At 44.5% G+C, this 26,808-nt stretch overlaps 1 protein-coding gene across 3 annotated transcripts in view; it reads right to left on the bottom strand.

Moving 5' to 3' along the window:
• Positions 1 to 12,651: 12,651 nt before the first annotated feature.
• The window catches only part of KBTBD12 (kelch repeat and BTB domain containing 12), a 78,851-nt gene continuing 64,694 nt past the window's right edge, over positions 12,652 to 26,808 (bottom strand). For 2 of the 3 annotated variants that reach the window (XM_077857594.1, XM_077857595.1), the window contains one exon: positions 12,652 to 15,152. In XM_077857594.1, coding sequence (XP_077713720.1) covers positions 15,084 to 15,152 — 69 coding nt within the window. In that variant the 3' untranslated portion in view covers positions 12,652 to 15,083. The remainder of the gene's footprint in view (positions 15,153 to 26,808) is intronic. The other variant, XM_077857596.1, reaches the window with a different exon arrangement.

Genomic DNA, 26,808 nt, shown 5'->3' with positions numbered 1-26,808 from the left:
AAAGTCTTAAAAAAAAAAAAAAGAAAACTTACTGAGACATGGTAAGAACAGTGAGTCCATGGCATTTGAACCATGACCTGTCCCCTCCCCCACCCTCTTGGCTTTGACGACAGAAGGACAGAAGCTCTGCTCCAGGTGGGGCAGCCAGAGCCCCAGTTCCTCCCAGCTACCAGTTCAAGGTTATGGTTTCTCCCTGGGCGGGGGAGGCTGCCAGCATTTCTCATCACTCCTGTGTCAGAAAAGGTGCTTAAGACCATCCCCAGATTCCATGATTTTCGGGGAGGGCTCCCACAGCTCAGCATGTAGTTGTAGTCATACCATAGCTGTGACTCAGTAGGGGAAGAGCCTGCAAAGCCAAAGCAGCAGAGGGCACAGGCCTGTAGGGGGATCCCAGCGGAAACAGGCCCCAGGGGTGTGAGGCGGCCAGGCCTGCTCCATCCTCAAGGAACTCCTGATCTGGTGGGGACAGGTAGGCCCATACGCAGATGATTCCAGCCCTGTGGCCGGAGTGGGAGTGGCCGCAGGGACCAATCTCTGAGTGTTTCTCAAAGCAGGGACCGTACTACCTACAGGAGAGTCTGGGTAGGGGTGGGGACAGGCAGAGGGGAGAGTGTTGGGGTGGGGAGGGAGGCAGGGTGCACAGGAAAATGCATACTCTCGGGCCTCTTCCTAGACTTTCTGCCGTGGACTCTGCACTGTTACAGCGTCCCCAGGTGGTTTCTAGCAGCCTACTGTCCAGGCCTCCGGGCAAAGATCGCAGTTTTAATGCAATTAAAATGCCTTGTCGTCCTCATCCAAAATGCACATCTCTCTTCCTATTTGTTCAAGTCCTTTTGCCTGGGCCCTTTGGAGAGAGCTTCCTGAAGCCCACGAGTCCCCAGAACTTGATTTGTGTTTTCCTCCTGTGATTTCTACATATTCATTGCACCATCTGAATAATGTTAGGATATTTGGTTTATATTTGCCTTTAAATAATTTTTATATAAATACATTTATTTCAGAGGAAATTGTTATCACAGTAAATGGAAAACCAGTGCCACTTGTCACAATCAAAGGGAACCAAAAATACCAGCTGTGGACCCCAAACAAAGGTGTTCCCCACTTTAGAAAGTGCCCGTCGTGCCACTTCACTTTTATGAAAGACCTACTAGATATTAGTATCTGTTTTTGCTAACTGAAAAAAAAACCCAAAGAGGCTTTTTGCTTTTACGAGAAAGGGTGAAATGTGAAAATCGTGTTCAGCATTTGTCTTGCACTGAGCAATGATAGAGGCCACAGGGATCCGGAGCTGGAGGATGGGCCCGCCAGGCGCCTTCCCAGGAAACACCACTCAGCATCCTGCATCAGGCCTGTATTGCTGAGCTGTCTGTGAGCATCCGTGCCTCGTCTTGGTTCACTTTGTGCATCCGGTAGCAGGATGTACCAGAAAAGCCCCAGAAAGGTTACTTTTTTGAATACGGGTATCCTATTTTAGGGTACCCTAAGAATTTTTCCATATAAATGAATGGTGATTACTAGTCCACTTTATGCCATTTCAGCTTGTGCAAGTGTTGCTTATTTTTTTAAGATTATTTATTCATGAGGGACACAGAGAAAAAGAGGCAGAGACACAGGCAGAAGCAGAAGCAGTCTCTCTTTGGGGAGCCTGATGCAGAACTTGATCCCAGGACCCCTGGATCACGACCTGAGCTGAAGGCAGACGCTCAACCACTGAGCCACCCAGATGCCCTGGAACGCCTTACTTCTGGATATTGGGGGAAACCAGTAGTACCATTATGTTTGCTTTCTTTCTTTCTTTCTTTCTTTCTTTCTTTCTTTCTTTCTTTTTTTTTTTTTTTGTACCATTATGTTTTCACTAGATGTCTGCCTACCAAGGCTCCGCGGCTGGGGCCTGCGGTCCTTCTGGTACAAAGGGAGATGAGCTCATTTTGGAGAAATGTAAAGCCACATTAGGCCCATGGAGACGTTTCCCTGACCCATGTGGAAGGATTGTCAGGGAGCTGAAAAAGAAATGACTATTTTGCCAGCAGACTTGATGAGCTTTTATCTTGGGATGCCACCTACTGCTGTTGGTGGGCCCCCGAGGCAGTGGGCTGGGGTTCAGCCACGTGGCCCGCATCCCCTGCATAGCCTCCTGTGGGCTCCTGCTGTCGTGTCCTTTGAGCCAGCCTGGAAGTGTCAGTGCCTACCTTGTAGTGCTCCTGGCCAGTGGCAGGCACCCCATATAATTGGCTGAACAGTCAACTCTTTCATTTCTCTTGACAGAGTAGGTCTAACTATTTTCCTAATACAGAAAAGGAAGCTCAGATTCAGCCAAGTTAAGTGGCTGGGCCAAGGTCACACAACCAGTTGGGGGGAAGATGGGGTCGGAGCCAGGGAGTGCTGTGTGGGTCCCACTCCAAAGCAATGTTTTAAAAAAATATTGTATGCTTCTATATTTTAAACATGTAGGAAAGAATAGAGAACAATGTAACAGATGCTCGTGTGAACATCTGTTCACAGCTAGGAGAAATCCTGATGTGACGTAGACTTGGGCGGGAATCCCTGAAGTCTAGGAAATATTCTGGTGAACCTGAAGTCCTCTTTGGGCTGTTCTCCATTGCGTTTCTCTCTCTCTCTCTCTCTCTCTCTCTCTCTCTCTCTCTCTCCACATAATCCCGTCTGAGGTCACTGTGAATCTTTGTCATCCACGTTATTTACCTTTATCACACTCGTATGCATCTCCAAATCATACACAGCATCATTCTGCATATTTTAAAGTTTACATAAGTGGTTTCATGCGGGATCTATAATTCTGCTACCTGCTTGTTTTCATTCCATATTATGTTTCTGAGATTTATCCACACCGATAGATGTATTCTGGTTTGTTCTAACTTCTGCAGAGGGTTCCCCGGCACGGATGCACCTAGAGTAGCCGTCTATTCTCCTGTTGAGGGACGTTGGGTCATTTTTGGACACCCTGTCGGTCACTACAAAAAGGGTGTGGTAAATGCGTGGTGTGTGCGTGCACACCCAGCGGCCGTACCTAGGAGGGCTGGCAGGGCATTTGCACCTTCAGGTCTCCCAGGTCATGCCAAACCATTCTCCACGAGGCTGCCCTGAAGTGTCCTCACGGCAGCGTGTCCAGGCCAAACAGGGTCAGGACAGCGCTCCGGGCCTGCCGTCGACTTTCTGCCAAAGGTGGGTGCGCAGGGCTCTCCTCCTGGCTGGAACTGCTTCTCTCTGTGTTCAAGTGAGGCTGAGCACCTTGTCATTTGTTCACTAGCTGTCAGGTCTCCTTTCTGTGAAATGAACTTGTTTATTCCCCCAGTTTTTTTCTTCTTTCTTTCTTTCTTTTTTTTTTTTTTTTTTGGCTTATCACTTTGTAGACCTCCTCGTGCCCTGTTTCTAGACGCTGTCTAAGGGACTTGTCGCTCCTGTTCTTGCTTCTGTGGCTCCCCGCTGTGGCGGTCGTGTTGGGAGCTCTGCACCTGCAAGGTGGCTGCGGGAGCCTGGGGAGCGGCGGGCCCTCCTCGGAGTCGTCGCAGGAAGCCATCCGCTGTGGCCGCCAGGGGGAGGAGGCGCTTCACCGGCAGGTGCCTCTGGCTGCGACCCGGCCTCTGGGATGGGGGGGGAGGGGAGCGGGGCGGGGCTGGTGCCCCGGGTGGGGGATGCTGGAACCCCATCGGAGTAAAACCTCCTCAGCCCCCAGGGGTCTCGGGAGGTGTGGCCGGGCTGAGCTGGCCCCTGCCGCCTGGCACCTGCCGCCTGGGCAGGGCAGCCATGCTCATGGGACAGAGGTCCCTTACCTGCCTGAGGGCCAGGTCTGGGCCAGAGCCACCAGGTCCGCATCTGTTTGCCTTGGGTTGGCAAACACCCACGCATATACATATACACAGCCATACACACATACATGTACACCCATATACACACAGATCCACGTGTTCTTACACACATACTCTCATGCATCTGTAGACACATATATGCACTCATAAACACTCGCATACACGCATGCGTAACACACATATGTGTGTGACTGTGTGTGGTTGTGTGTGTCTTGTGCATGGCAGCGCTCATGGCCTTGTCCACACCCCACCGATGGAACCAGGTTATATACTTAGTTCTCTATCTTGCCTTTTTCACTTGACATTGAGCCACAGAAGTCGTCTCTTCTCGGTAGAGGGAGGATAATGATAATGCAGACTTCTAACTTGCAGGCCTGCCAGTATTCCCCGAGGCACTCCATCTACATGCATGCGTGCTTTTAACCCCCATACCCTAAGAGGTACACACTACTACGTCCCCATTTTACAGACAGGGAAGCAGAGGCCCAGAGAGGCCCAGAGCGCCACAGCTAGTGCCGCTTTGTGCTCCTTATTTTTTTTTTTAAGATTTTTTTATTTATTAATGAGAGACACACACAGAGAGAGGCAGACACAGGCAGAGGGAGAAGCAGGCTCCATGCAGGGAACAGGGAGCCTGATGTGGGACTCGATCCCGAGACTCCAGGACCACACCCTGGGCCAAAGGCAGGCACTAAACCACTGAGTCATCCAGGGATCCCTGCTTTGTGCTCTTTAGGCAGCAATGTTCTCTGCCACCTGTGTGTACCTGAGGAGTGAGGAGGGGAGCGGCCTCAGCTGTGTGGCTTGTGTCTGGTTCTGCTACTAGCTCGGGGTATGGCCTTACCCTAGACCCTTCCAGCTTGGGCCTGGAGTCTCCCTTCTCGTGGATGAGAGGTTGGGCTTGTGGCACATCCAGCCTAGCTCTGAGTTTCGCTGGTTCAGATGCCCCCGAATCCGTGGGCCCGTTAGCTGCTGAGAACCGGGTCCTGCCCCCAGGTTTCTGCAGTGACTTGGGCATCCTGCAATAACGGAGAATGCCTGGCATAGGAGCGGAGGGCGCCTGCCTGGGAGGATCTCTCTTCCCTGTCCTCACCCGTGTCCACGCCCTCCCTCCTCCTCCCCTTCTAGTTATTAATTTCGGCTCAGGCTCTGCATCATAGTAAACTGATGTAAACACCAGTCATAGCTGAGCCCATACTGAGCTCTGGCTACCTTTCCTCTTTTACGGAATGGCTTATTTTCTCTGGGGTTAATACTGCCCTTATTCTTAGGGGCACCTGGGTGGCTCAGTGGTTGAGAATCTGCCTTCGGCTCAAGTCATGATCCCGGGGTCCTTGCATCGAGTTCTGCATCAGGCTCCCGCGGGGAGCCTGCTTCTCCCTCTGCCTCTCTCTGTGTGTCTCTCATGAATAAATAAATAAAATCTTTTAAAATCTTTTTAAAAATAAATAAAATCTTCTTCACCTTCTTCTTCTCCTCCTCCTCCTCCTCCTCCTCCTCCTTCTTCTTCTTCTTCTTCCTCTTCTTTTCTTCTTAAGTTTTCCTAGCTTTCCATGTTCTGGAGAGACTGAGTGGAGAGTTCCCTGAGCAGTGCCCAGACCATGGTAGATACTCAGCAAATGTGTGTCGCAAGGATGGAGAGTTCATGGTGCTGTGGGGGAGCTGGAGAAATCACAGCAGAGGAAGACTGTTCTCATATCTTCACAGCTCTAAATGTATCTGGCCTTCACAACTATCCTGAGGCGGATGCCATTCTCATCTTTCTTTTTGCATATGGGGAAACAGGCACAGAGCGGTTTCAGGTCACACATGGTGAGTGGTGCCAGGTGTGGCCCTGGAGAGCTAAGGCTAGAGAAAGCCCCAGGGGCCACTCCCCCAGGTTAGGATATGCTTTCCTCCCCAGGGCAGATAGCACGTCATCTCATTCAATTCTCCAACACCCTGCAAGTGAGGGAGGAGTTATTAGTTCTACTGTCTAGATAAGGGCATGAGGGATAAGAGAGGGGAGGATTGGGTGTGGGGCCTGGGATGGGGGCTGGTAGTCCCAAAGGCTCTGCTTCTGTACCAGCTACTTCTCTCCGGGGACTGGATGGTGAGAGAGGCCAGGAGGGTGGTGCTTGGGTGAATCTGCTTTTGAGACAGAAAACTTTTTGGTGAGGCTGGGTAGCTATTAGAGAGTATATGTGCTGGTATAGTAACTTCTTTCATACTTTTTTTTTTTTTTTTAGGAATCTCTATGCCCAATATGGGGCTTGAACTTATGACCCTGAGCTCAAGAGCTGCATGCTCCACCAACTGAGCCAGCCAGGTACCCCTTAATTTCTTTCTTTCTTTCTTTCTTTCTTTCTTTCTTTCTTTCTTTCTTTCTTTCTTTTTTTTTTTCTGACTGTAACTTGTGTGCATGATGATTGGAAACCACTTGGTCAGAGGAAGTGCAAAAAGCTATTATCCGACCCCTGCAAAGATGACAACTATTGATGGCTGGGGGCATTCTGCACATGCATAGCTGTTTATACCAGTGCCAGCACACCACTCTGCTCTGCACTGCACCCTCATTCCATACTTAATGATCCATCGCAGTTGGTAAATGCACACTTCATTCTTTTTAACAATTGTATGGTTGTCCACTGAGTGATCAACCTAATTTATTTAGCTAATCTGTTATTGATGCCCATTAGGTGAGAGAAATTCTTTTAAAAGTAGTTCAGCCAAACTCATTAGTAATTAGAGAAATTAAAATAAAAATAACCAGGAGGTATCATCTCACCATATGGGTGAACATTAGAAATTTGGATGATCTGGGGTGGAGGTGGGGATGGTACTGGAGGGTGGGAGGTCCCCGAAAGCCTTGTGTCTGGGGCAGGTGGGGCTGCACAGCCGCACTGCGCTGTGAGGGAGTGGGCAGAGGCAGGAGAAGTGAGCGTGAGCCAGCAGTGCCTCTGGATGTCCCAGGTAGTGGGGTGGGGGTAGGGTGTGGGTACCTGAGTGCTCATAGTGGCCCTTAAATAGACACAGGTGAGCATGTCTATGTTACATCATCCTTTGGAGACTTGGGGACAGCGTGAGTGGCTGTCAGGAGGGGAAGGAGAGAGGATATTGAGCCTTTGCGGTTTGGCTTGTCCTGAGATGTGCAGCAGGACTAAAATGCACACTGGAGACTTAGTAAAAAAAAAAGAGAAAAGTAAAAAATTCCATTAATAATGAATAATTTTTTATATTGGTTATGTGTTGAAATGACAATATTTTTGGATATATTGAGTTAGACAAAAATGTATTATTAAAATTCATTTCTACCCATTTCCTTTTACTTTGTTTAATGAAGCCACTAGGTAATTTAAAATGATGTTGTGCCCAAGATCGCGAATCCAAGAAACCGCCAAGGAGCCGACACTGGTGCAAACACACGAGGGTTTAAATTTTTATTTTTATTTTTATTTATTTTTATTTTTATTTATGATAGTCACAGAGAGAGAGAGAGAGAGAGAGAGAGAAAGAGAGGCAGAGACACAGGCAGAGGGAGAGGCAGGTTCCATGCCGGGAGCCTGACGCGGGACTCGATCCCGCGACTCCAGGATCGCGCCCTGGGCCACAGGCAGGCGCCAAACCGCTGCGCCACCCAGGGATCCCCGCACGAGGGTTTATTACAAGCTCGAGCCTGGGTCCAAGTATACCCGACGCAGCGGAGCAGGGACTTGGACCCCGAGACTAAGAGGCGTAGCAGCTTTATTGGGGCCAGTGGCCCATGGGATACGCAGAAAGTTGCACAGTCATGCTGGTCCACTGAGCTGGATTTCCGGTTAGGGTGTGCCCTGGTCTCTGACTAGGGCGGGGCAGTGCCCTAAGTAATAAGCAGGTCAGCCCAAAATAGAGTCAGTCCTGCTCTGCTTGTCCAGGGGTAGGGGATTTTGTTTAATTTTCTGGGTCCCACAATGACAGATGAGCTTGCATTATGTTTGCATCAGCTGATGCTGCTGGGAGTATAGTGCAGGGATTAGGTGCCCTGATTAGATGAGATCTTCTTTCATCTTTTTAGAGTTTGCCTGTGTCTTCTATTTCAAGGTATGTCTTGCTTTCTTTTTATTCAGTCTGACACTCTCTGAATTTTTATTTGAGTGTCTAGCTTATTTATATTTAGTGTAGGTATCCATATGTTTGTGATTACATCTCCCATCTTGCTCTTCATTTCTGATTTGTCTGCTGTTCTTCATGCTTTTTCTTTCTTTTCCTGCCACCTTTGCATTAGCAATTGTTTTAGTATCCCCTTTAATCATCACTACTGTTAGCTGTATCTTTTTATTTTATTTTGCTGTGGTTGCTCTAGGATTTACAATATGCACCTTCAACTTACTGCATTCTACTTTCCGATAATATTATACCTCTTCCTATACAGCACAAAACCTTCCTAATAGCATATACTTTTGTCTCAATTCTCCTCCTTTGCTCTGTTGGTGTTACATAATTTACTTCTGCATATGTCATAAATCCCACAATAACTGTTATCAGTTTTACTTTAAACAGTCAGTTGTCTTTTATTATTTTTATTTATTATTTTGTTTTATTTCAGAGGTAGAGTTTAGTGATTCATCAGTTGCATATAACTCCCAGTGCTCATTACATCACATGCCCTTCTTAATGTCCATCCCCCAGTTACGCCATCCCCCCCACCTCCCTTCCAGTGTATCTTTATCCATTCATCTGTCAATGGACATCTGGGCTCTTTCCATACTTTGGGTATTGTGGACATTGCTGCTACAAACATTGGAGTGCATGTATCCCTTAGAATCACTATACTTTTATCCTTTGGATAAATACCTAGTAGTGAAATTGCTGGGTCATAGGATAGCTCTATTTTTAACTTTTTGAGGAGCCTCCATACTGTTTTCCAGAGTGGCTGCACCAGTTCGCATTCCCACCAACAGTGTAAGTCCCCTTTCTCTGCGTCCTCGCCAACATCTGTTGTTTCCGGACTTGTTAATTTTAGCCATTCCAACTGGCATGAGGTGGTATCTCATTGTGGTTTTGATTTGTATTTCCCTGATGCTGAGTGATGTGGAGCATCTTTTCACGTGTCCATTGGCCATCTGTAGATCTTCCTTGGAGAGATGTCTGTTCATGTCTTCTGCCCATTTCTTGAAACAATGTCTTTAAAAAAATCATTCACTTCAGACCCAAGTGGTACCTTGTAATTACATTTCTACTCATGTACACCATGCAGTTGGTCCTTGAACAATGTGAGGGTCTGTCTTCATCCCCACTGCTCCGCCTTGGTTGGCCTCTTGCTTGGACTCTGCCAGCAGCCTTCTATCAGGTGGGCCATTCCTGTCCATCCTGAGGTATGGCCAGCAAGGTGATCTTTATAAGATCCCATGCTGCCTTCCATGAGTCCACCCCCAGGTTCCCTCCCAGCCTGAAACAGTCTGCCTCTCCAGCCATCAGTCCATATACTGTCGACACAGAGCTTATTTCTGCATCCAGAACACACCAGGCCCTTTCCCAAGCTGAGGCCTTTGCCTGGCTGCTCCTGAGCCTAGAATACCCTTTATCTTTGTCTATCCAGCAAATCTAAGCCTGAGGGTTTCCTGCCCTATGAGCTCCCAGGATCCCCTAAAGTCAAGAGTCCTCTCTCCTGGGCTTCTTCAGCAGTTTCTGTCACTTTGCTTGTACAACACTTGGCTTGTGTTTGGTGGTTACTGCACTTATTTGAGTCTTAAGGCTTATATCAGAGGTTTCATGTTAAAGCAGAGTGGAAGTAACCCTGTAGGCAGGGAGGGTCTTTCCTTCTTGCTGACCCTCCCAACTCCCAAAAGGATGTCATGGAGGTCTCTGTAACCACATCTCTCATGGTCATGCATCTGCATTTATACTTGCCTTCTTACCCCTGGGGCCTCCAACCTTTGGTGTGCCCTGAAATCTTGTACTAGTTGTGCACAGACGTATTCTATGGGTATGTTAGGCATTAGGCAGTGTGGTAGGCAGAATAATGGTTTTCCACAGATGTGTACATCCTAATCCTTCGAACCCCCCCCCCTTTTTTTGTGGTCATTTGTTCTGGCAGCTATAGAAAACAAATGCAGGGATACCATGAACCATGCTGCATTTTTCCTGCTGTGGGTGTAGACTCTAACCCCTCGCGAGGTGTCATTTCACTGTGTTTGCATTCTTCCCTCCTCCAGAACGTGAACCCACAGAGGGCAGAGCCCTGCATCACAGCTCAGAAGAGTGGAAAGACCAGGTTCACGGACTACTGGTGCTTTGTGATCCTTCTCATAGGACTCCCCTCTGAGCACCTCCTCCGTGGCAAGGGGCTTCCAGCTTTATTCAGGACACCCTGGTAGTGCCTCGTGCCTAGCTCAGGGCTGGGTCCTCGAGCGTGCCAGATGGAGATGGGGAAAGGCGGAGAGTGGCTCCATCTGGGGAGTGGGGACCTGTCGGATCCGTGCCATGGAGACATTCCTCCACCCAGCCCTCTCCCTGGTCTAGCCTCCCTGGGTTGGCCCCTCAGACACTGCATGCTCCCCTTAGAATGTGGCTCCGCAGATGCACAGCACAGCGAAGGCAGAGAAACAGGCGATCAGTGGGGCTGCTGGGCCTTACAGCACACTTCTGACCCAAAGGAAGTGCACCTGGGGGTGAAGAACCTTGGGTTCGGCATGGTGGCAGAAGCTTTGGTTGCTCCTTCCCACTATACGTTATTCCCGTGCTCCACTGCCAGAGGAGGTGACCCACCGCTGGGTCTCAGTGCTGCAGGATGGGCCTGGCCTCCCACGGAGGGCTGCGGCCACACCTGCACGACCACACCTCCCGGTGAGCTTCTCTGTGCGGCTCAGGCCAGCCTTTGCACAAATCCACTCTGCTTCCCAACCTGACTGCTACCTGTCATATCTCTCAGTAAGCCCAGATACCACTAAGTGGCTTGAGACCATGTGCAACAGGCTGTTGCATCTGTCTCTAAGGCTCCTGGCTTCTACAGAGAACCTATGTGCCAATGAAAGCCCACCTTCCAAACAACCATCAGCCTGGAATTTGGTGCCAGTTCTTGTAGAGTCAAAGATCAGATCCGCCCCCCTTCGGATAACAGCTGGGGGAAACAACTGAAATTATGTCAAATCTGTGATGGCATCCTATGCAGCTGGTAAAAAGATAGTGTATGGAATGCTCCCTTTCAGCTATATTGTTGAGTGAAAGCAGAATGGAATGGAACCATGATTAAGAGGTAAAGACAAAGAATAGGCATTTATTTTCCTTTATAATTTATATATTCCCTTAGCTCAGTATTGTTCTTCAAGAAAATTTGATGGAATGCACTGAAAGTTGGCAAATCTTTTCTGTGAAGGGCCAGATCATAAATATTCTAGGCTTTGTGGACCATAGGTGGACCATGACACCCCCTGGGCTCTGCTGCTGCAGTGGGAAAGCCAAACATACATGAGGAACGTGACTGTGCTCAGGTGACATTTTATTCACAGAAACAGGTGGTGGGTGAGATTCCTAGTAAACAAAAAATGTTGAAGTTTTGAGAGGCAAATACTGCAAAGGTAGCTCAGAAACCATTGGCCAGTCATGCAGAACTTAGCTCACTGCGATGAATGAAGTCACCAGACATCCCAGCAACCGGGACTGTTAGAGTCCTCCCCTTTGGCAGAGGTGTCCAATGTCATCCCAAGAGAAAGTGGCTTTGGCGGGGGAAGGTTGGAGTATCAGGAAATCTTGGTTTGTAAGTAACTCAAAGGGGCCTGAACTCTAGGGCATATTTATCATAACAAGTGGCATGGAGCAAAAAGCCTCATGGCTGGGTCATTCAGTGGCTCCAGGGTGTTATCCAGGACCTGGGTCTTTCCATACCCCCATCCTGTCCCCATCTGTGGACCAAATGGTGCTGTCTCCATCTGCTTCCTCGCCACCACAGGGCTGTGGCTGCCCCTCCGGGGGCACTCAGACTTGAAAAGACTCAGCAGAGAAAACCTTTCCAAAAGTCCCTCTGGAGACTTCCCTCTGTGTCCTTTTGGTGGAGATTGTGCCTTATGGCCTGTTAAGTTAGTCATGGTGCAAGGAGAGGCTTTCATAACTGGTTCGTGCAGGGTTTCCTGATGAGCTGGGACAGCCTACTGTTGCTGCAAACAAGGATGGACACCAGCTGGGGTTGCTAGGGTTAGGAAAGAAGTGGGGTGACTTGACTATAAAGTCTCTCCTCTATCTTGGTGGTCCCCACCCTGGCCTGGTGTGAATGGCTAAAGCCATCTGGGTGGTGGCTGTCTTTAAGGGTCACTGGTGGAGAGGGCATGACCCCTTAGAAGATTTTCTGGTTTTTGGTGTTGGCTAACTGGCCATGCTCCTGTAGTAAAGCCCCCAGTATCTCCCTCCTCTCTGAATCGGCCAGAAAACCACAGACACCCTCCATTTCTGTACAATGGACTCGATGTTCGAACCTGAGGTCAGTTTGGCGTCAGTGACAAGGACTGGTGCCCATGTCTGCTCTTACCCTGCCCATCCACACTGCGCTGTGGAGAGATGTTCCTGTAGGACTTCTTGCCTGAAACCAGGGTGCCCAGGTAGAGACGGGCTCCTTGGTATGACATTTGAGGTCTTTTGTGATTGGCCCCATCCCCTTTTCCTGACATTCTCCTGTGCTTCAACTGTCCCAGCAGTGGGGCACCTCCTGCCCTCCCCCACCCCACCACAGGTCCAAGCTGGGCCTTGCTTGCTTCCTGTGGTTTTCTGGTGGGTCATCCCTCCCTGCCCTCCCTGGGATGCTCAGTAATTCCTGGGCACAGGAACTCCTTCTTCAAGAGAAATCTACATTGGATTGCAACATGAAGAGCAACAAAAGTGATCTTTCATTAGTACATTTTTATTTTGCAAGGTCAAATTGAAAGCATTTGCTCATTATAAAGTCAATTTGGTGAGAACAGTGGCGCTTTGTTGGTGGGCATAGGCAGGACCCAGGTGTACTGACAGCTGCCATCTCTTGCCAGCCTTAGCCTCCAGATCATTTCTCTGCTATGTTCTGTGCTCAGTGTCCAGAAATCCTGCCTTGCAAAGACAAGAACTGGCAAACAGTCGAAGTTTTTTTAAGAGTGGTCCATGACATACATGTCCCCCCATGAAGAAACGAAAACAGGAGTGGTAGGAGTTCGAAGGTGAATCTCTGACAATATCCGACAGCAGGCGGGTAGAGATATCTTGTTTTTAATTACAAATATGAAAGTCAGACAAGAAGCATGCTTAAAATAGATGCTGATGCTTATTTATCTGCACACCACCTGGAGGAGCTGAGTGGCCGAGTCTGGGAAATTAAGAACTATCTCAAATGAAATGCACAGCTCCTCTCCATCCCACGAGAGTCCACTCAAGCAGTGGGTTGTGGGCACTATGCTTTGGACAACGCAGATTACAGTGATAATGATACTAGAAATAATGGCAGCTAAAGGCTGTTTAGTATTTTAGCATCTGACAGGCACTTTGCTCAGCATTCTCTCACTCAGTCCTCATACCAGCTCTAAAATGATTTTTCTTCCCTTTCTGCATATGGAGAAAATAGGCTTTGGAAAGGTTACCTGGCCCAAGATCACAGAGTTAGCTAAGTAGCAACCCTGGCACTAGAGCCTCGATCTCGAACCCAATGCATCTAAAAGATGTATCACTGTAGGTTCCAAGTAGCACAACTGCAAAGTGACAGACACAGCCCTTGACTTTAGGAAGTCTGGCCTACCTGGGGACAACCCGCACTGGGTCTAAGTGGGGATCCTCTTCATGGTGACAGAAGCAGGTTTCCATCTGGCTCCAGCTTCCACAGACCTGCCTCATCTGCCTGGTTTAGCAGCTGGGACCTGGGAGGATGCACTGACGGACATCATGGTCACACAGCTCTGCATCAGAGAAGAGCTATCTCAATCTAGCATTGTCTCCCTCTGGGAAAGTTCTAGGGAATTTACTGACCATTCCTGTTTAAAAAAGAGCCCTGTGCAATGGGAAACTCTGGAGAAGTTATTGAGGAACAGCTACCAAAATGCAGTCTTTGAATCCACTGTGCTTCCAGAAGTATGGATGGCAAGTAAAATAGATGGATTCCTCATGTGTCATTTAAATGTCAACTCCACAATATATTCTGGGAGTGGCTGTTTTCTGATCATGCTCAACTGTGAGCTGAAGCAGGCAGCTCCATTTCTAGTTCCAATCTTGGGGAAGATATTACAAAGGTTGGGTAAGACGGCAGGCAGCAGGCAGCCCAGAGGATGGACCTCCTCTCTCCTCCACTCCAGAGCCTGGTCTATCCATGGCCTAGGCCAGTTGCATGCAGCCAGGGCCAATTTGCAGGAGGTCATGTGTGCTTAAGGGCAGCTTGGATAAGTCTAGTCCAGGACACTTGCAGAGTGGGCCAGGACAGCAGAGCTCCCCATCCCTGTCCCTGACACAGACCTGGCTGAGGGTGCAGTTTCTTTGCTCACTGTGGTCGAGCTTGAGTGCCTGGGCTGTTTGGAACTTGCAGTTCACTGCTAGCCCCATTTTGGGCAACGCCACTGAAGTAGAAGAGTGTCTACACCAGAATAGAAAGTCTCTGTAAGACTGAAACTGGAACAGAACACAAAGAGAAATCTTCTTTTAACTTCAGAAGATGTTGAGATGATTCCCCTGCTTGGAGACCAGGTCCAAAGTCCTTGGTTTTCCAAGTGTTGATCACTTATCTACAACCTCTTTTTCCAGCCTTAGAAGCAGAGCCTATAGCCCAGGCAATCAGACCCAGCTTTAGGCCGTTGCTCAGCTGTCTCTGTGATGTCCCCATGAGCTGCACCCATGGGACTGCTTCTTCCTCACCATTCAAGGCCCCAGTAAAAGGCCTGTTCCTTGGCAATGTTGTCCTTGAGTCCCCAGCAGCGTGAGGTCCCTCCATCTCTTCATTCCTTGTGTGCTCCCTGTGTTGTTGCCACATTTGACCTTGTAATGTCTTGTCCATCCCAGCCAACTGGAGGTCCCTGAGCACAGACTCTGCACACTCCCTATCATAGCACCCAGCATACACTGCTTTGCACATGGGTTGCTAAGTATGCCACACACACATTCGGGGTGACTGGCTGGTGCCTATGGGCTCTCTCCATCCCTAATGCCTCCTGTGCAAACATAGCAGGAGGTCCTACAGTGAACACTGACTTCAGTGCTCACCGCCTTCTTCCACAAGATCTGAAGGTGGGGGGATGAGGTCTCGGGGGTTCATCCTGGCCACCAGGCAGACATCATAACTGTCATGCATGAGGACATTGATGGCTACAACATTCCATTGGTTTTCCCATGGGTCCAGCTCCAATATTTCTTTGGAGATAACTTCATGTCTATCTGAAAAATAGCAAAGTAGGAAGACAAAATATAGGGGTATGAAATTCAGAGGTCATCTTCACTCTATTAAACAACTTCCTCTAACAGGCATTAGGAACCAAAAATTGAACAAACAACAGAATAAGCATACTTTAAATGGAAGACACAATGTCTCTGACATTTAAAAAACTAAAAAAGGCCATCTTATAACTCACATTAAAATTTTTTTGAATAATTGACATACCAACAGAGCACACTATTGTCTAAATTTAATAATTTATTAATGTTGGGAGCTAGGGATGAAACTGTCCTTATTTTTACATCTAGAGAGGATATACAGCTTGTGACCTTGTGTTAGTTGCTGACCTCCCTGAGCTTATATTTCCATAAAGGCAGATAGGGATGCTAATACTCAACCAGGGTATTCCTTGCAGGAAACAGATGGCACACCCTAAGTGGGTGATTTTGAGAGAATTTAGTGAAGGGACTGTTGGAAAGGTGTGGGCAGGGTTCAGGAAGACCCACTAAGAATAGCAAGGGCCATTACCACCCGTAGACCTGAGAGGCTGCAAAGGGAGGAGTGGGTACTAGACTTGGAGAAGGCCAATGTCTGGAGTGTACAGCCTGACAGGAGCAGATGTAGGTGGGGAAGATGGAGCAGCCATCCTCAGCAACCCCACAGGGAGGGAGTGGGGACAGTAAATGCCCTGACTTTACCCTCCTTTCACTTAACAATCACTGCTCTTGCCTCCCACTGGCTGACCACAACCAGAAGCTAGAGGAGAAAGGCATCTGTGAATGCACCCAGTATATATGTCAGCTTCTCGGTTGTTGGTGCAATGTTCTATGCGTTCATTAGATCATGTTAGCCAACACTTCTGTGTATTTACTGACTTGTGTACTTGTTCTTCCAGTTACTGAGAGAGCTGTGTTAAAATATCCCACTAAAATTGTGGATTTATCTGTTTCTCCTTTTAGTACTGTCATTTTTTAGTGTATGCATTTTGAGTCTGTTATTAAGTACACATAAATTTACCATTTATAAATTTATCATTGAGTATCCTTGTACTCTAGAATAAGTTCCATTAGCATTCTTTTGACTGATATTATACATACTAAAGAGTAGGATTTTAAAAACCATTCTAATGATCTTTGTCTTTTAATTGGAGCATTTAGTCCATTTACATTTAATGCAATTACTTATCAGTATTTTAGTTTAAATTTACCCCCTCATTTCTGGATTGTCCTTGTCTCACTTGTTCTTTCTTTCCTCCTTTAATGCTATCTTTTGGATTGGCTGGGTATTTTTTATTGTTCTATTTCCTTCTCTCTACTGGTTTAGAAGTTATAAACTCCATTTCTGGGTTTTTTTGTTTGTTTGTTTGTTTTGTTTTTTTTTGGTGGTTATCCTAAAAAGTAAAACATGTATACTTAGCTTATCAAGACCTAAAGATAATCAATACTTGACCTTCTTGGAGGGCTTTAGAACAATTATATTTACTATCCTCCTAATTTATTAGCTACTGTTGATGTGTATTTTATTTTATTTATTTTTTAGATTTATTTATTTATTCATTCACTCATGAGAGAGAGAGAGAGAGAGGCAGAGACACAAGAAGAGGGAGAAGCAGGCTCTATGCAGGGAGCCTGACGTGGGACTTGATCCTGGGTCTCCTGGATCACGTCCTGGGCTGAAGGCAGCGCTAAACTGCTGAGCAACCCGGGCTGCCCGATGTGTATTTTAATTCTATGTAACTTTTCACTCTGCAAGACATTATCATTATTGTCTTACACAGTAAATGCTTACTTAGAATTAACCCACATATTTACACTTTCATTGCTCTTCATTATATCTTGCATCTTAGACTTTTCATCTGAGATACTTTTCCTTGTGCCTCAAGTATATATGTTAGAGGAGGTCTACCATGAACTCTTTCAGATATTGTTTCCCTGAAGATGTCTTTTTTCTCCTGCATTTTCTGACAGAATTTTCACTCCCCAAACATCATAAAATACTAAGAGCTGATATTCATTCTATGCTTACTGTGTACTATGCTTAATGTGCTGGCTGCATTTGAAGCATTATGTTGTATCATCTGCATAATAAGGTGAGCAGGTACTATTGTTTTTCTGGTTTTATGGGTTAGGAAAAATTTACAGCAATTAAATGCTATGCCTACAGGCATACAGTTAGAAGTGGCAGAACCAGAATATGCACCCAAATATGTGGTTCTTAAGACCTGTGCTCATAACTACTAGGCTGTTGGATGAAGGAGGACATCATGGTATTACTGTATTTTCCACAGCTTATTGAGGAGACCAATAAGTGGGGCCTGAATCTTATACAAATTTGATGGTCCTCTTTAAGGAAAATATCACAAAATTACAAACACAAAATTAGGTATGAAAGTGAATATATACTTTTTTCCAGCTTTACTGAGGTTGATTGACAAAATTGTATATGTTTAAGATATGCATTGTGAAATGAATACCACAATCAACACCCCGATGTTTATAGCAGCAATGGCCACAATAGCCAAACTGTGGAAGGAGCCTTGGTGTCCATTGAAAGATGAATGGATAAAGAAGATGTGGTTTATGTATACAATGGAATATTCCTCAGCCATTAGAAACGACAAATACCCACCGTTTGCTTCAACGTGGATGGAACTGGAGGGTATTATGCTGAGTGAAGTAAGTCAATCGGAGAAGGACAAACATTGTATGTTCTCATTCATTTGGGGAATATAAATAATAGTGAAAGGGAATAGAAGGGAAGGGAGAAGAAATGTGTGGGAAATATCAGAAAGGGAGTCAGAAGATAAAGACTCCTAACTCTGGGAAATGAACTAGGGGTAGTGGAAGGGGAGGAGGGCGGGGGATGGGGGTGAATGGGTGACAGGCACTGAGGAGGGCACTTGACGGGATGAGCACTGGGTGTTATTCTGTATGTTGGTAAATTGAACACCAATAAAAAATAAATTTATTATAAAAAAAGAATACCACAATCAAGCTAATTAACACATCCATAACCCCATAGAGTTACCTTTGTGTGTGTGTGTGTGTGTGTGTGTGTGTGCGCGCGCGCGCGCGTGCGCATGTTGAGAGCACTGAAGCAAATTTCAAGTATACAATACAGGATTGTTAACTATAGTCACCATGCTATGCATTAGATTTTCAGAACTTACTCAGAACTTACAAACTTAAAGTTTGTAGCCTTTGACTACCATCACTATTCCCTCTACCCCAAGCCCTGGTAACCACTATTCCACACTCCACATCTGTAAATTTGAGTATTTTAGATTCCACATATAAGTGATGTGGTATAATATTTGGGATTTTTTGTGTCCAGATTATTTCATTTAGCATAATGTCCTCCAGGTTCATCCTTCTTGTGGAAAATAGCAGGATTTCTTTTTCATGGTTGAATAATATTTCCTTGTATGTGGACAGCCCGGGTGACTCAGTGGTTTAGCGCTGCCTTCAGCCCAGGGCATGATCCTGGGGACCCGGGATCAAGTCCTGCGTCGGGCTCCCTGCATGGAGCCTGCTTCTCCCTCTGCCTGTGTCTCTGCCTCTCTCTCTCTCTCTCTTTCTCTCTCTGTGTGTGTGTCTCTCATGAATAAATAAATAAAATCTTTAAAAAAATTTTCCTTGTGTGTATATCACATTTTCTTTACACCAACTCTGTCCAATAGAACTTTCTGTGATAAAGGAAATGTTATATAATCCATGCTGTCCAATACAGCAACCATTAGGCACGTGGTATTGAGTAATTTGAAATATAGCTAGTGAGATTGAGGAACTGATTTTGAACTTTTATTTAATTATAATTAGCTTAAATTAACATAGCTCTAAATCTCTTTATGTTTTTAAAAAATATCTATTTGATCTGTCAGTTTCTGAGAAAGATACCTTAAAGTCCACGTAATTTTTGTGGATTTATCTACTTACCTTATGTAAAAGTTTCTGTTTTATATATTTCAAAGTTATTAATTGCAAAAGGGTCATGCCTGCTGTATCATTAGGGTTCTTGGTAGCAACAACAGAAACCAATTTTGGCTAGCTTTAGCAAAATGAGGATTTATTGGAAGGAAGGTAGCTCAACAAATTGAGGAGAGCTGGAGGCTTGTCACGAGGCCCTGTCAGGGCAGAGCACTACCACCGCTCCTTCATAGGGTTGGCTGCTGTGGCTGTGGGCACTATTGCAGGAAAGGTGGCCGGTGCCTAAACCATGACAGGTGTCCAGTACAGCTGTTCTGTCTTCTTGCTTGTTACTCCTATTGAGACGAAATAGCCTTTTCTGTCTTTTTTACTGCCATTGTCTTGGAATGCGTCTTTTCCCATTGCCATACCTAGCTTACTGTTTGTGTTTTGCTTTGTTTTAGCTGGATGAAGGCTTCCAGTGTCCTTATTCAAATTAATGCAGGCTGGGGCCTTTTATAATTGCAGAGTGGACAGTTCTCTTCACTAATTTTGCTTCCTTCTGCTCATTTCAGTGTTTATTGAGGAGATATTATTTTTATTTTAAAGATTTTATTTATTTATTCATGAGAGATACACACACAGAGAGGCAGAGACACAGGCAGAGGGAGAAACAGGCTCCATGCAGGGAGCCCAACGTGGGACTCGATCCCCGGTCTCCAGGATCACACCCTGGGCTGCAGGCGGCGCTAAACCGCTGTGCCACCAGGGCTGCCCGAGGAGATATTATTTTAAAGATTTATTTATCTGAGAGACAGAGAGAGAGAGAGAGAATGGAGGGGGGAGGGGTAGAGAGAGAGAGGGAGAGAGAGAGAATCCTCAAGCCGACTCCCTGCCCAGTATAGAGCCTGATGTAGGATTCAATCCTAGGACCCCGAGTTCAATACCTGAGTTGAAACCAAGATGCTTAACCAACTGTGTCACTCAGGTGCCCCTGGGAGATATTTTTTTTAAAAACCAAGTATGCATATTACCATCTTTTCTATAAATCTCTTACTTTATGTGGAAGGAAAACAACTGCATTAGTGGCAAAGAAGCGTAGAAGATAACCAGCGAGTTTTCTTGAGTACGAAAGCTCTGAGATAGTGTACTAGAACATAGGCCTGATTGTGGAGTGCAGACTGCCACAGCTGCCACCCAGAATCACCTGGCAGTGCCAAATGTCTCCGTGGGGCTATCCTGGGTGCTGTCCTAAATTTCTACCAACAGAGCTCATAAAGCAAGGAATCAGTGGTTGGCATTTATATTTACCTATTTATGTGAGTTTGGGTTCTGGAAACATTATCAGACTAATAAGGAGAAAGAAACTGGAGGTTGAACTCAGTGTTGGCTCTTTTCAATTTAGTTAATTTTCTAAAAATAGACACACTTAATGCAACAGCATCTTAATTATTAAAGGAGTTAGGAAACTCTCCCTGCATCCTGACACCTCCAATGGTAAGCAATTCAAAACATTCTTTTACATGAAGTAAATAAAAAATTCACATGCTTTTTTTGAAGTAAAAAATGAGATATCAAAGAAACTCCATCTGTGTGGTGGACTGCCTTGGGCTGTACCCCCATGTGTTTTAGGGAGTGCTGTCTGTTTTTGGAGGTACTTCTGTGGAAAAATTTGAGAAGCACACTTTAGTCTAAATTTCTCCCCCCTCCCTAGATTTTTTATTTATTTATTCATGAGAGACACAGAGACACAGGCAGAAGAAGAAGCAGGCTCTCTGTGGGGACCCGATGTGGGACTCGATCCCAGGACCCTGGGAAAATGACCTGAGCCAGAAGCAGATGCTCAACCACTGAACCACTGAGGTGCTCCTAAATTTCATTCTTGAATTCAGACTATCAGAAAACCAAAAACTTAGGATATTTTTAGTCCTTTGTAGAATTGTTTCCTTTTGATTTGCTCTTTAGTGAAATGCCAACTTGCCATTTTACTCATTATAGAATATTATTGAGGGTATTCCCCACTACTCTGCGTGAGGCTACGGGGAGAATTTTCTCCCATGATGAAAAGATGTGTACCTTTCTTCCCTTGAGGACACTGCCAACAGGGCATACTTTCCTTTCTGCTCTGGTCTTTAGTGAGATCAGAGATAAACTGGCAGTCCATATATAGCCAGTGTAAAAGAACTTCAGGCATATTTATGTTCCACCTTCACCTCATTTTGCTTGATTTTATTTTTCTATCTTTATTTTCCCTCCATTCAACTTCCCAATTTATTTTAATTTCTTTTTTAAGAAAGATTTTATTTATTTGACAGAGAGATTGAGAGAGAGAGAACACAAGCAGGGAGAGTGGCAGGCAGAGGGAGAGGGAAAAGCAGACTCCCCACTGAGCAGGGAGCCGGATATGGGGCTCCATTCCAGCACCCTGGGATCATGACCTGAGCTGAAGGCAGACGCTTCACCAACTGAGCCACCCAGGTGCCCCTTTATTTTAATTTCTATCTTAATTGTGGTGTATGCATCTCTATAAGCCAACCCAAATTCTATTTCATTTTGAATGAATGGGGATGTGAATAAATAATAAATCATAGCGTGAGTAACAGACCCCAGGCTAAGTTGGTTTGTCCTCAGCTGAGGAGTGTTACCCGCCCTCTCTAGTAGTGAAGGATCCACATGCCAGTGAAAGGGGCCATTTAAATGCCCCTGACTCGAGCAGGAAAGAGGGTCATGAGTGTCACAGATAGGCAAGACCAGCAACTGATGGCCTCACCTAGTGGAGAAGGCCAAGAGTCCATTCAGATGGGCAAAAAGAAACAAATGAATGGCTGAATATATGTAGTTGTCTATCTGCAAAGGAGGTGGAAGGGGGAGCAACAGCTCTTTACGGCCAGCTAGTGGTAACATGTAATTACAAAATCATGTTGCATAGTTACATTCTTTGTGTATAAATTCAATCAGTTAATCAAAGGCTTTTTGTTTTCCACCAAGTTGAAAGAATGGATATGTAAAACCACTTTTGATCAAGGGATCATTGGTATTCTTTGTAATGGATTGTCAATGAACTCCTACTAAGCATTCTGGGTTTATTTATAAGAAATATAGAATACATTTTATGTTTAAAGTTACAAGTAGGAGTTAAAATAGAAAATGATTCTTTCAGTAAATTTTTTGATTTTCATTTTCCCAAAAGGAAGATATTTTTTTTTAAAGAATTTGAGAGAGAGCACATGTAAGAGAGAGCACAAGTGGGGGGCGAGGGAGAGGGAGAAGCAGACTCTGTTGATGATGGGTGGCTCCTTCCCAGGACCCTGAGATTATGACCTGAGCCAAAGGCAGACAAGACACTTAACTGTCTGAGCCACCAAAGTACTCCAACATTGTTTTTAAAAATGAGATTATATTTAAGTACAAGTGGAAGATCTATGAGATAAGATTACCCGATACAGACCATTATATTTAATGTAAATATTGGTATATTTGGATTCAGGTCACTATTTTATTATTTCTTTTATTTTTGTACCTTTGTTTCTCTTTTCCTTCTTTCTGAATTATTTGAATAGTCTTAGTATTCCATTATAATTTATCTTGAATATTTAGCCACACCACTTTGTATAGTTTTTAAAGTTATTCTAAGGATTAAAATATACATATTTAACTTTTAACAAACTAATGAATATATTGTTTCAAGTGGAATGTAGGAATCTTACAACCATGTAGTTCCTATCTCTACCTCTGTGGAACATTAATATACACTGAAAACACTGTCAGACCATTGGCTGTAGTAACTTCTTTCTAGATATGTCTCCTGAGGCAAGGGAAACAAAAGCAAAAATAAACTATTGGGATTTCATCAAAATAAAAACCTGCACAGTGAAGGAAACAAAACTAACTTAGGCAACCTACAAAATGGCAGATGATATTTGCAAATGACAATACCTGCATTATCTCTCACTGCAAATGACATATCTGACAAACGGTCAGGATCCACAACATATAAAGAAGTTATCAAACTAACATCCAAAAAACAAAAACCTAACTAAAAAATGGGCAGAAGACATGAACAGACATTTCTCCAAAGAACACATCCAGTTGGCCAACAGACACATGAAAAGATGCTCATCATCGCCGATCAGGGAAATGCAAGTCAAAACTACACCTCACACCTGTCAGAATGGCTAAATCAACAACATAAGAAACAACAGGTGTTGGTGAGGATTTGGAGAAAAAGGAACACTCGTGCTCTGTTGGTAGGAATGCAAACTGGTGCAGCTTCTGTGAAAAGCAGTATGGAGGTCCCTCAAAAAGTTAAAAAACAGAATTATCTTATGATCCAGTAATTGCACTACTAGGTATTTATCCAATGAATACAAAAAGACTAATCCGAAAGGGATACATGCACCCCTATATTTATAGCAGCATTATTTATAATAGCCAACATATGGAAGCAGCCCAAGTATCTATCAATAGATAGATGAATGGAATACACACACACACACACACACACACACACACACACACACACACATAATACTTAGCCATAGAAAAGAATGAAATCTTGCCATTTGCAACGACATGGATGGAACTAGAGAGTATCAAGCTGAATGAAATAAGTCAGTCAGAGAAAGACAAAATATATGATTTTACTCATATATGGTATTCAAAAAAATAAGTAAAGGGAAAAGAGACAGAGAGAGAGAGAGACAGAGACAGAGACAGAGACAGAGATATCAAGAAACAGACCCTTATCTATAGAGAACAAACTGATGATTGATTACCAGAGGGGAAGTGAGTTGGGGGATTGCTCTTGTAATGAGGAATGCATTTGTTGTAAGAACACAGGGTGATGTATGGAAGTGTTGAATCACTATATTATACACCTGAAACTAATATAACACTGTGTGTTAACTAACTGGAATTAAAATAGAAACTTAAAAAAAAAAAAACACTGTCAAAGTTAAAATTCTTGTTGTCAGCTATCAAACATACTCTAAAGAACTGAAGAGAAAAGTAGTCCATTATATTTATCCAGGTATTTACCATTTGTTTGTCTTCCTTGATTGCTGAGGTTCCAACTTTCTCTATGTCATTTGCCTTCTATCTGAGGAATTTTCTTTAACTTTTTGTTGGCAGATCTGTTGGTCATAAATTCTCTTAATTCTTTTCCATCACAGTATGCCTTAATTTTACTCTCATTTCTGAAGGATATTTTTGCTCATATAGAATTCCAGATAATTTTTTTTCAGAGCTTAAAAATTTTGTTCCATTGCCTTCTGACCTAACTTGAGAAATCCACACTCATTCTAATACTTTCCCTTCATATGTTATCTGTTATTCTTCTCTGGCTTCTTCAAGATATTTTCTCTAGGGCAGCCCCGGTGGCGCAGCGGTTTAGCGCCGCCTGCAGCCCAGGGTGTGATCCTGGAGACCCTGGATCGAGTCCCACGTCAGGCTTTCTGCATGGAGCCTGCTTCTCCCTCTGCCGGTATCTCTGGCTCTCATTCTCTCTCTGTGTCTCTATGAATAAATAAATAAAATCTTTAAAAAAAAAAAAAAAGATATTTTCTCTATCTTTAGTTTTTAGAAGTTTGGTTATGATGTGTTGGGGTGTGGGTTTTTTCAAGTATACCCTGTTTTTAGTTTGGTGAATTTTTTGAATCTGTAAGTATATTTTATTAACCAAATTTGGCAAGTTTTCAGCCATTATTCCTTTAAATATTTTTTTTCTTTGCCCATGTTCCTTCTCCTTTACTTCTGGGATCATGGCATGAGTATTAGATCCTTTAACATTGTTTCTTTTTTTTTTTTTTAAATAATATTATTTATTATTTTATTTTATTATTTTATTTTATTTTATTTTTTATTTTATTTTATTTTATTTTATTTTATTATTTTTTTTTTTGCCCTTTTATTTTCCTTTAACATTGTTTCATAGGTCCCCAAGACTGCTCACTTTTTTCCAATTTTTTTCTCTTTGTTATTTCAATTGGATAATTTTATTTGTCTAGATTCAAAAGTACTCACTTTTCACTCTTTCTTGTCATCTCCATTGTGATATTGATCCCAGTTGGTAATCTATTTGTTATTTCATTTCTCACTTCCAAAATTTCCATTTGGTTCTTTTCTTTTTTAAAATTAATTCTAGGGACACCTGGGTGGCTCAGTGATTGAGAGTCTGCCTTTGGCTCAGGACATGATCCCAGAATCCTGGGATCCAATCCTGCATCAGGCTCCTTGCCTGGAGCCTGCTTCTCCCTCTGCCTGTCTCTGCCTCTCTCTCTCTCTCTGCCTCTCTCTGTGTCCCTCATGAAAAGATAGATAAAATCTTTAAATACTTTTTTTATTTTTTTAGTATTTTATTTATTTATTCATGGTAGACATAGAGAGAGAGAGGCAGAGACACAGGCAGAGGGAGAAGCAGGCCTCATGCCAGGAGCCCAACACGGGACTCGATCCCGGGACTCCAAGATCGCGCCCTGGGCCAAAGGCAGGTGCTAAACCGCTAAGCCACCCAGGGATTCCAAGATAGATAAAATCTTTAGAAAAAAAATTTTAAGTTACTTCTATTTCTCTACTGAGACTTTCTATCTTTACATACCTTTCAAAAGTAGTCACTTCTTGGAGCCCTATTATAATTACCGCTTTAATGTGTTTGCCTAGTTATTTCAAAATCCGTCTCATCCCAGAGCTGGCATGTTGTCTTGTCTTCTCTGTTGTGAGATGTTGATATTTTCTTGGTGCTTGGTATGTCAAAAATTCTGAATTACATATAGGCATTGTGAATATTATGAATCTGGGTCTTGTTTAAATCTTATGGAAAAATATTGATTTTTTTTTTAAGTAGAAAACTGACCCAGTGAGGTATATTGCCAGTACCTACCTACCTTTTGTGGGCTGTGCTCCCACAAACTGTCAGCTCAGTTTTCAAAGCCCTTGCAATGTCATTGGGCTCTCTCATGGGTGTATTACACAGTGGCCAGGCAGGGACTGAGCAGTGATTATTATTCAGATCAGTTCTCAAAGACTTTGGTATACCATTTAGGGCTAAATCATCCATATGCAGGTGGAGCATGAGCCCAGGAACTCATAACCAACTTTATGGGATCTTTTTATTTGATTGTCAAATGATCCTTTATTGAAATATTTTCCTTTGTGGTTCTAACTAACCAGCATTCCACTGCACCACTACTGATACCATCTATGATGTCATGAGGCTGGTGACCATCAACACTGCAGCCCACAGAGTGGGCAGTCTCCAGGATCTCTTCAGTTCCATCTCAGAGATGGAACCTGGCTAAAGCTCAGTGGCTTTAGTGGCTAAAGCACAGTGCCGCCATCTCTCAGGCAATGTTGACGATCTCATCAAATGTGATTATTTCCACTGTGCTTAATATTTTTCTGCTTCTTTCTGTCTTCTGGTGTTCCTTAAGGCCTTAGATAGTCAGGGCAGAGGTGGAAAGTACCACTTCCATCTGGGTCTGTTTGTTCTGAATGGTCAGTTTCACTGAAATCCTTAGACCCTTCCAACAACCGGTTGCCTTGGCTATGTGATCATCAATGTTTTTTTGGGAAAGACCCAGGGTCTGATCTTCGGGGCTAGGACAAATGTGGCAGGCATATGACTTTGATCTCCTTGAGGTTGAACCTAGGTGGCATGGTGGAGATGGCTGGTGTCAGATGAACCCGGATTTGGGGTGACTTAACACAGTAGCACCTTTACTTCCTCTGAGCCAAAAGCCAAAAGCTATGGGATGGT

This window comes from Canis aureus, chromosome 19, assembly GCF_053574225.1.
Source record: "Canis aureus isolate CA01 chromosome 19, VMU_Caureus_v.1.0, whole genome shotgun sequence".
NCBI classification, from domain to species: domain Eukaryota; kingdom Metazoa; phylum Chordata; class Mammalia; order Carnivora; family Canidae; genus Canis; species Canis aureus.
The sequence above is the reverse complement of the archived record's forward strand: the minus strand, read 5'-3'. Positions and strand labels throughout refer to the sequence as shown.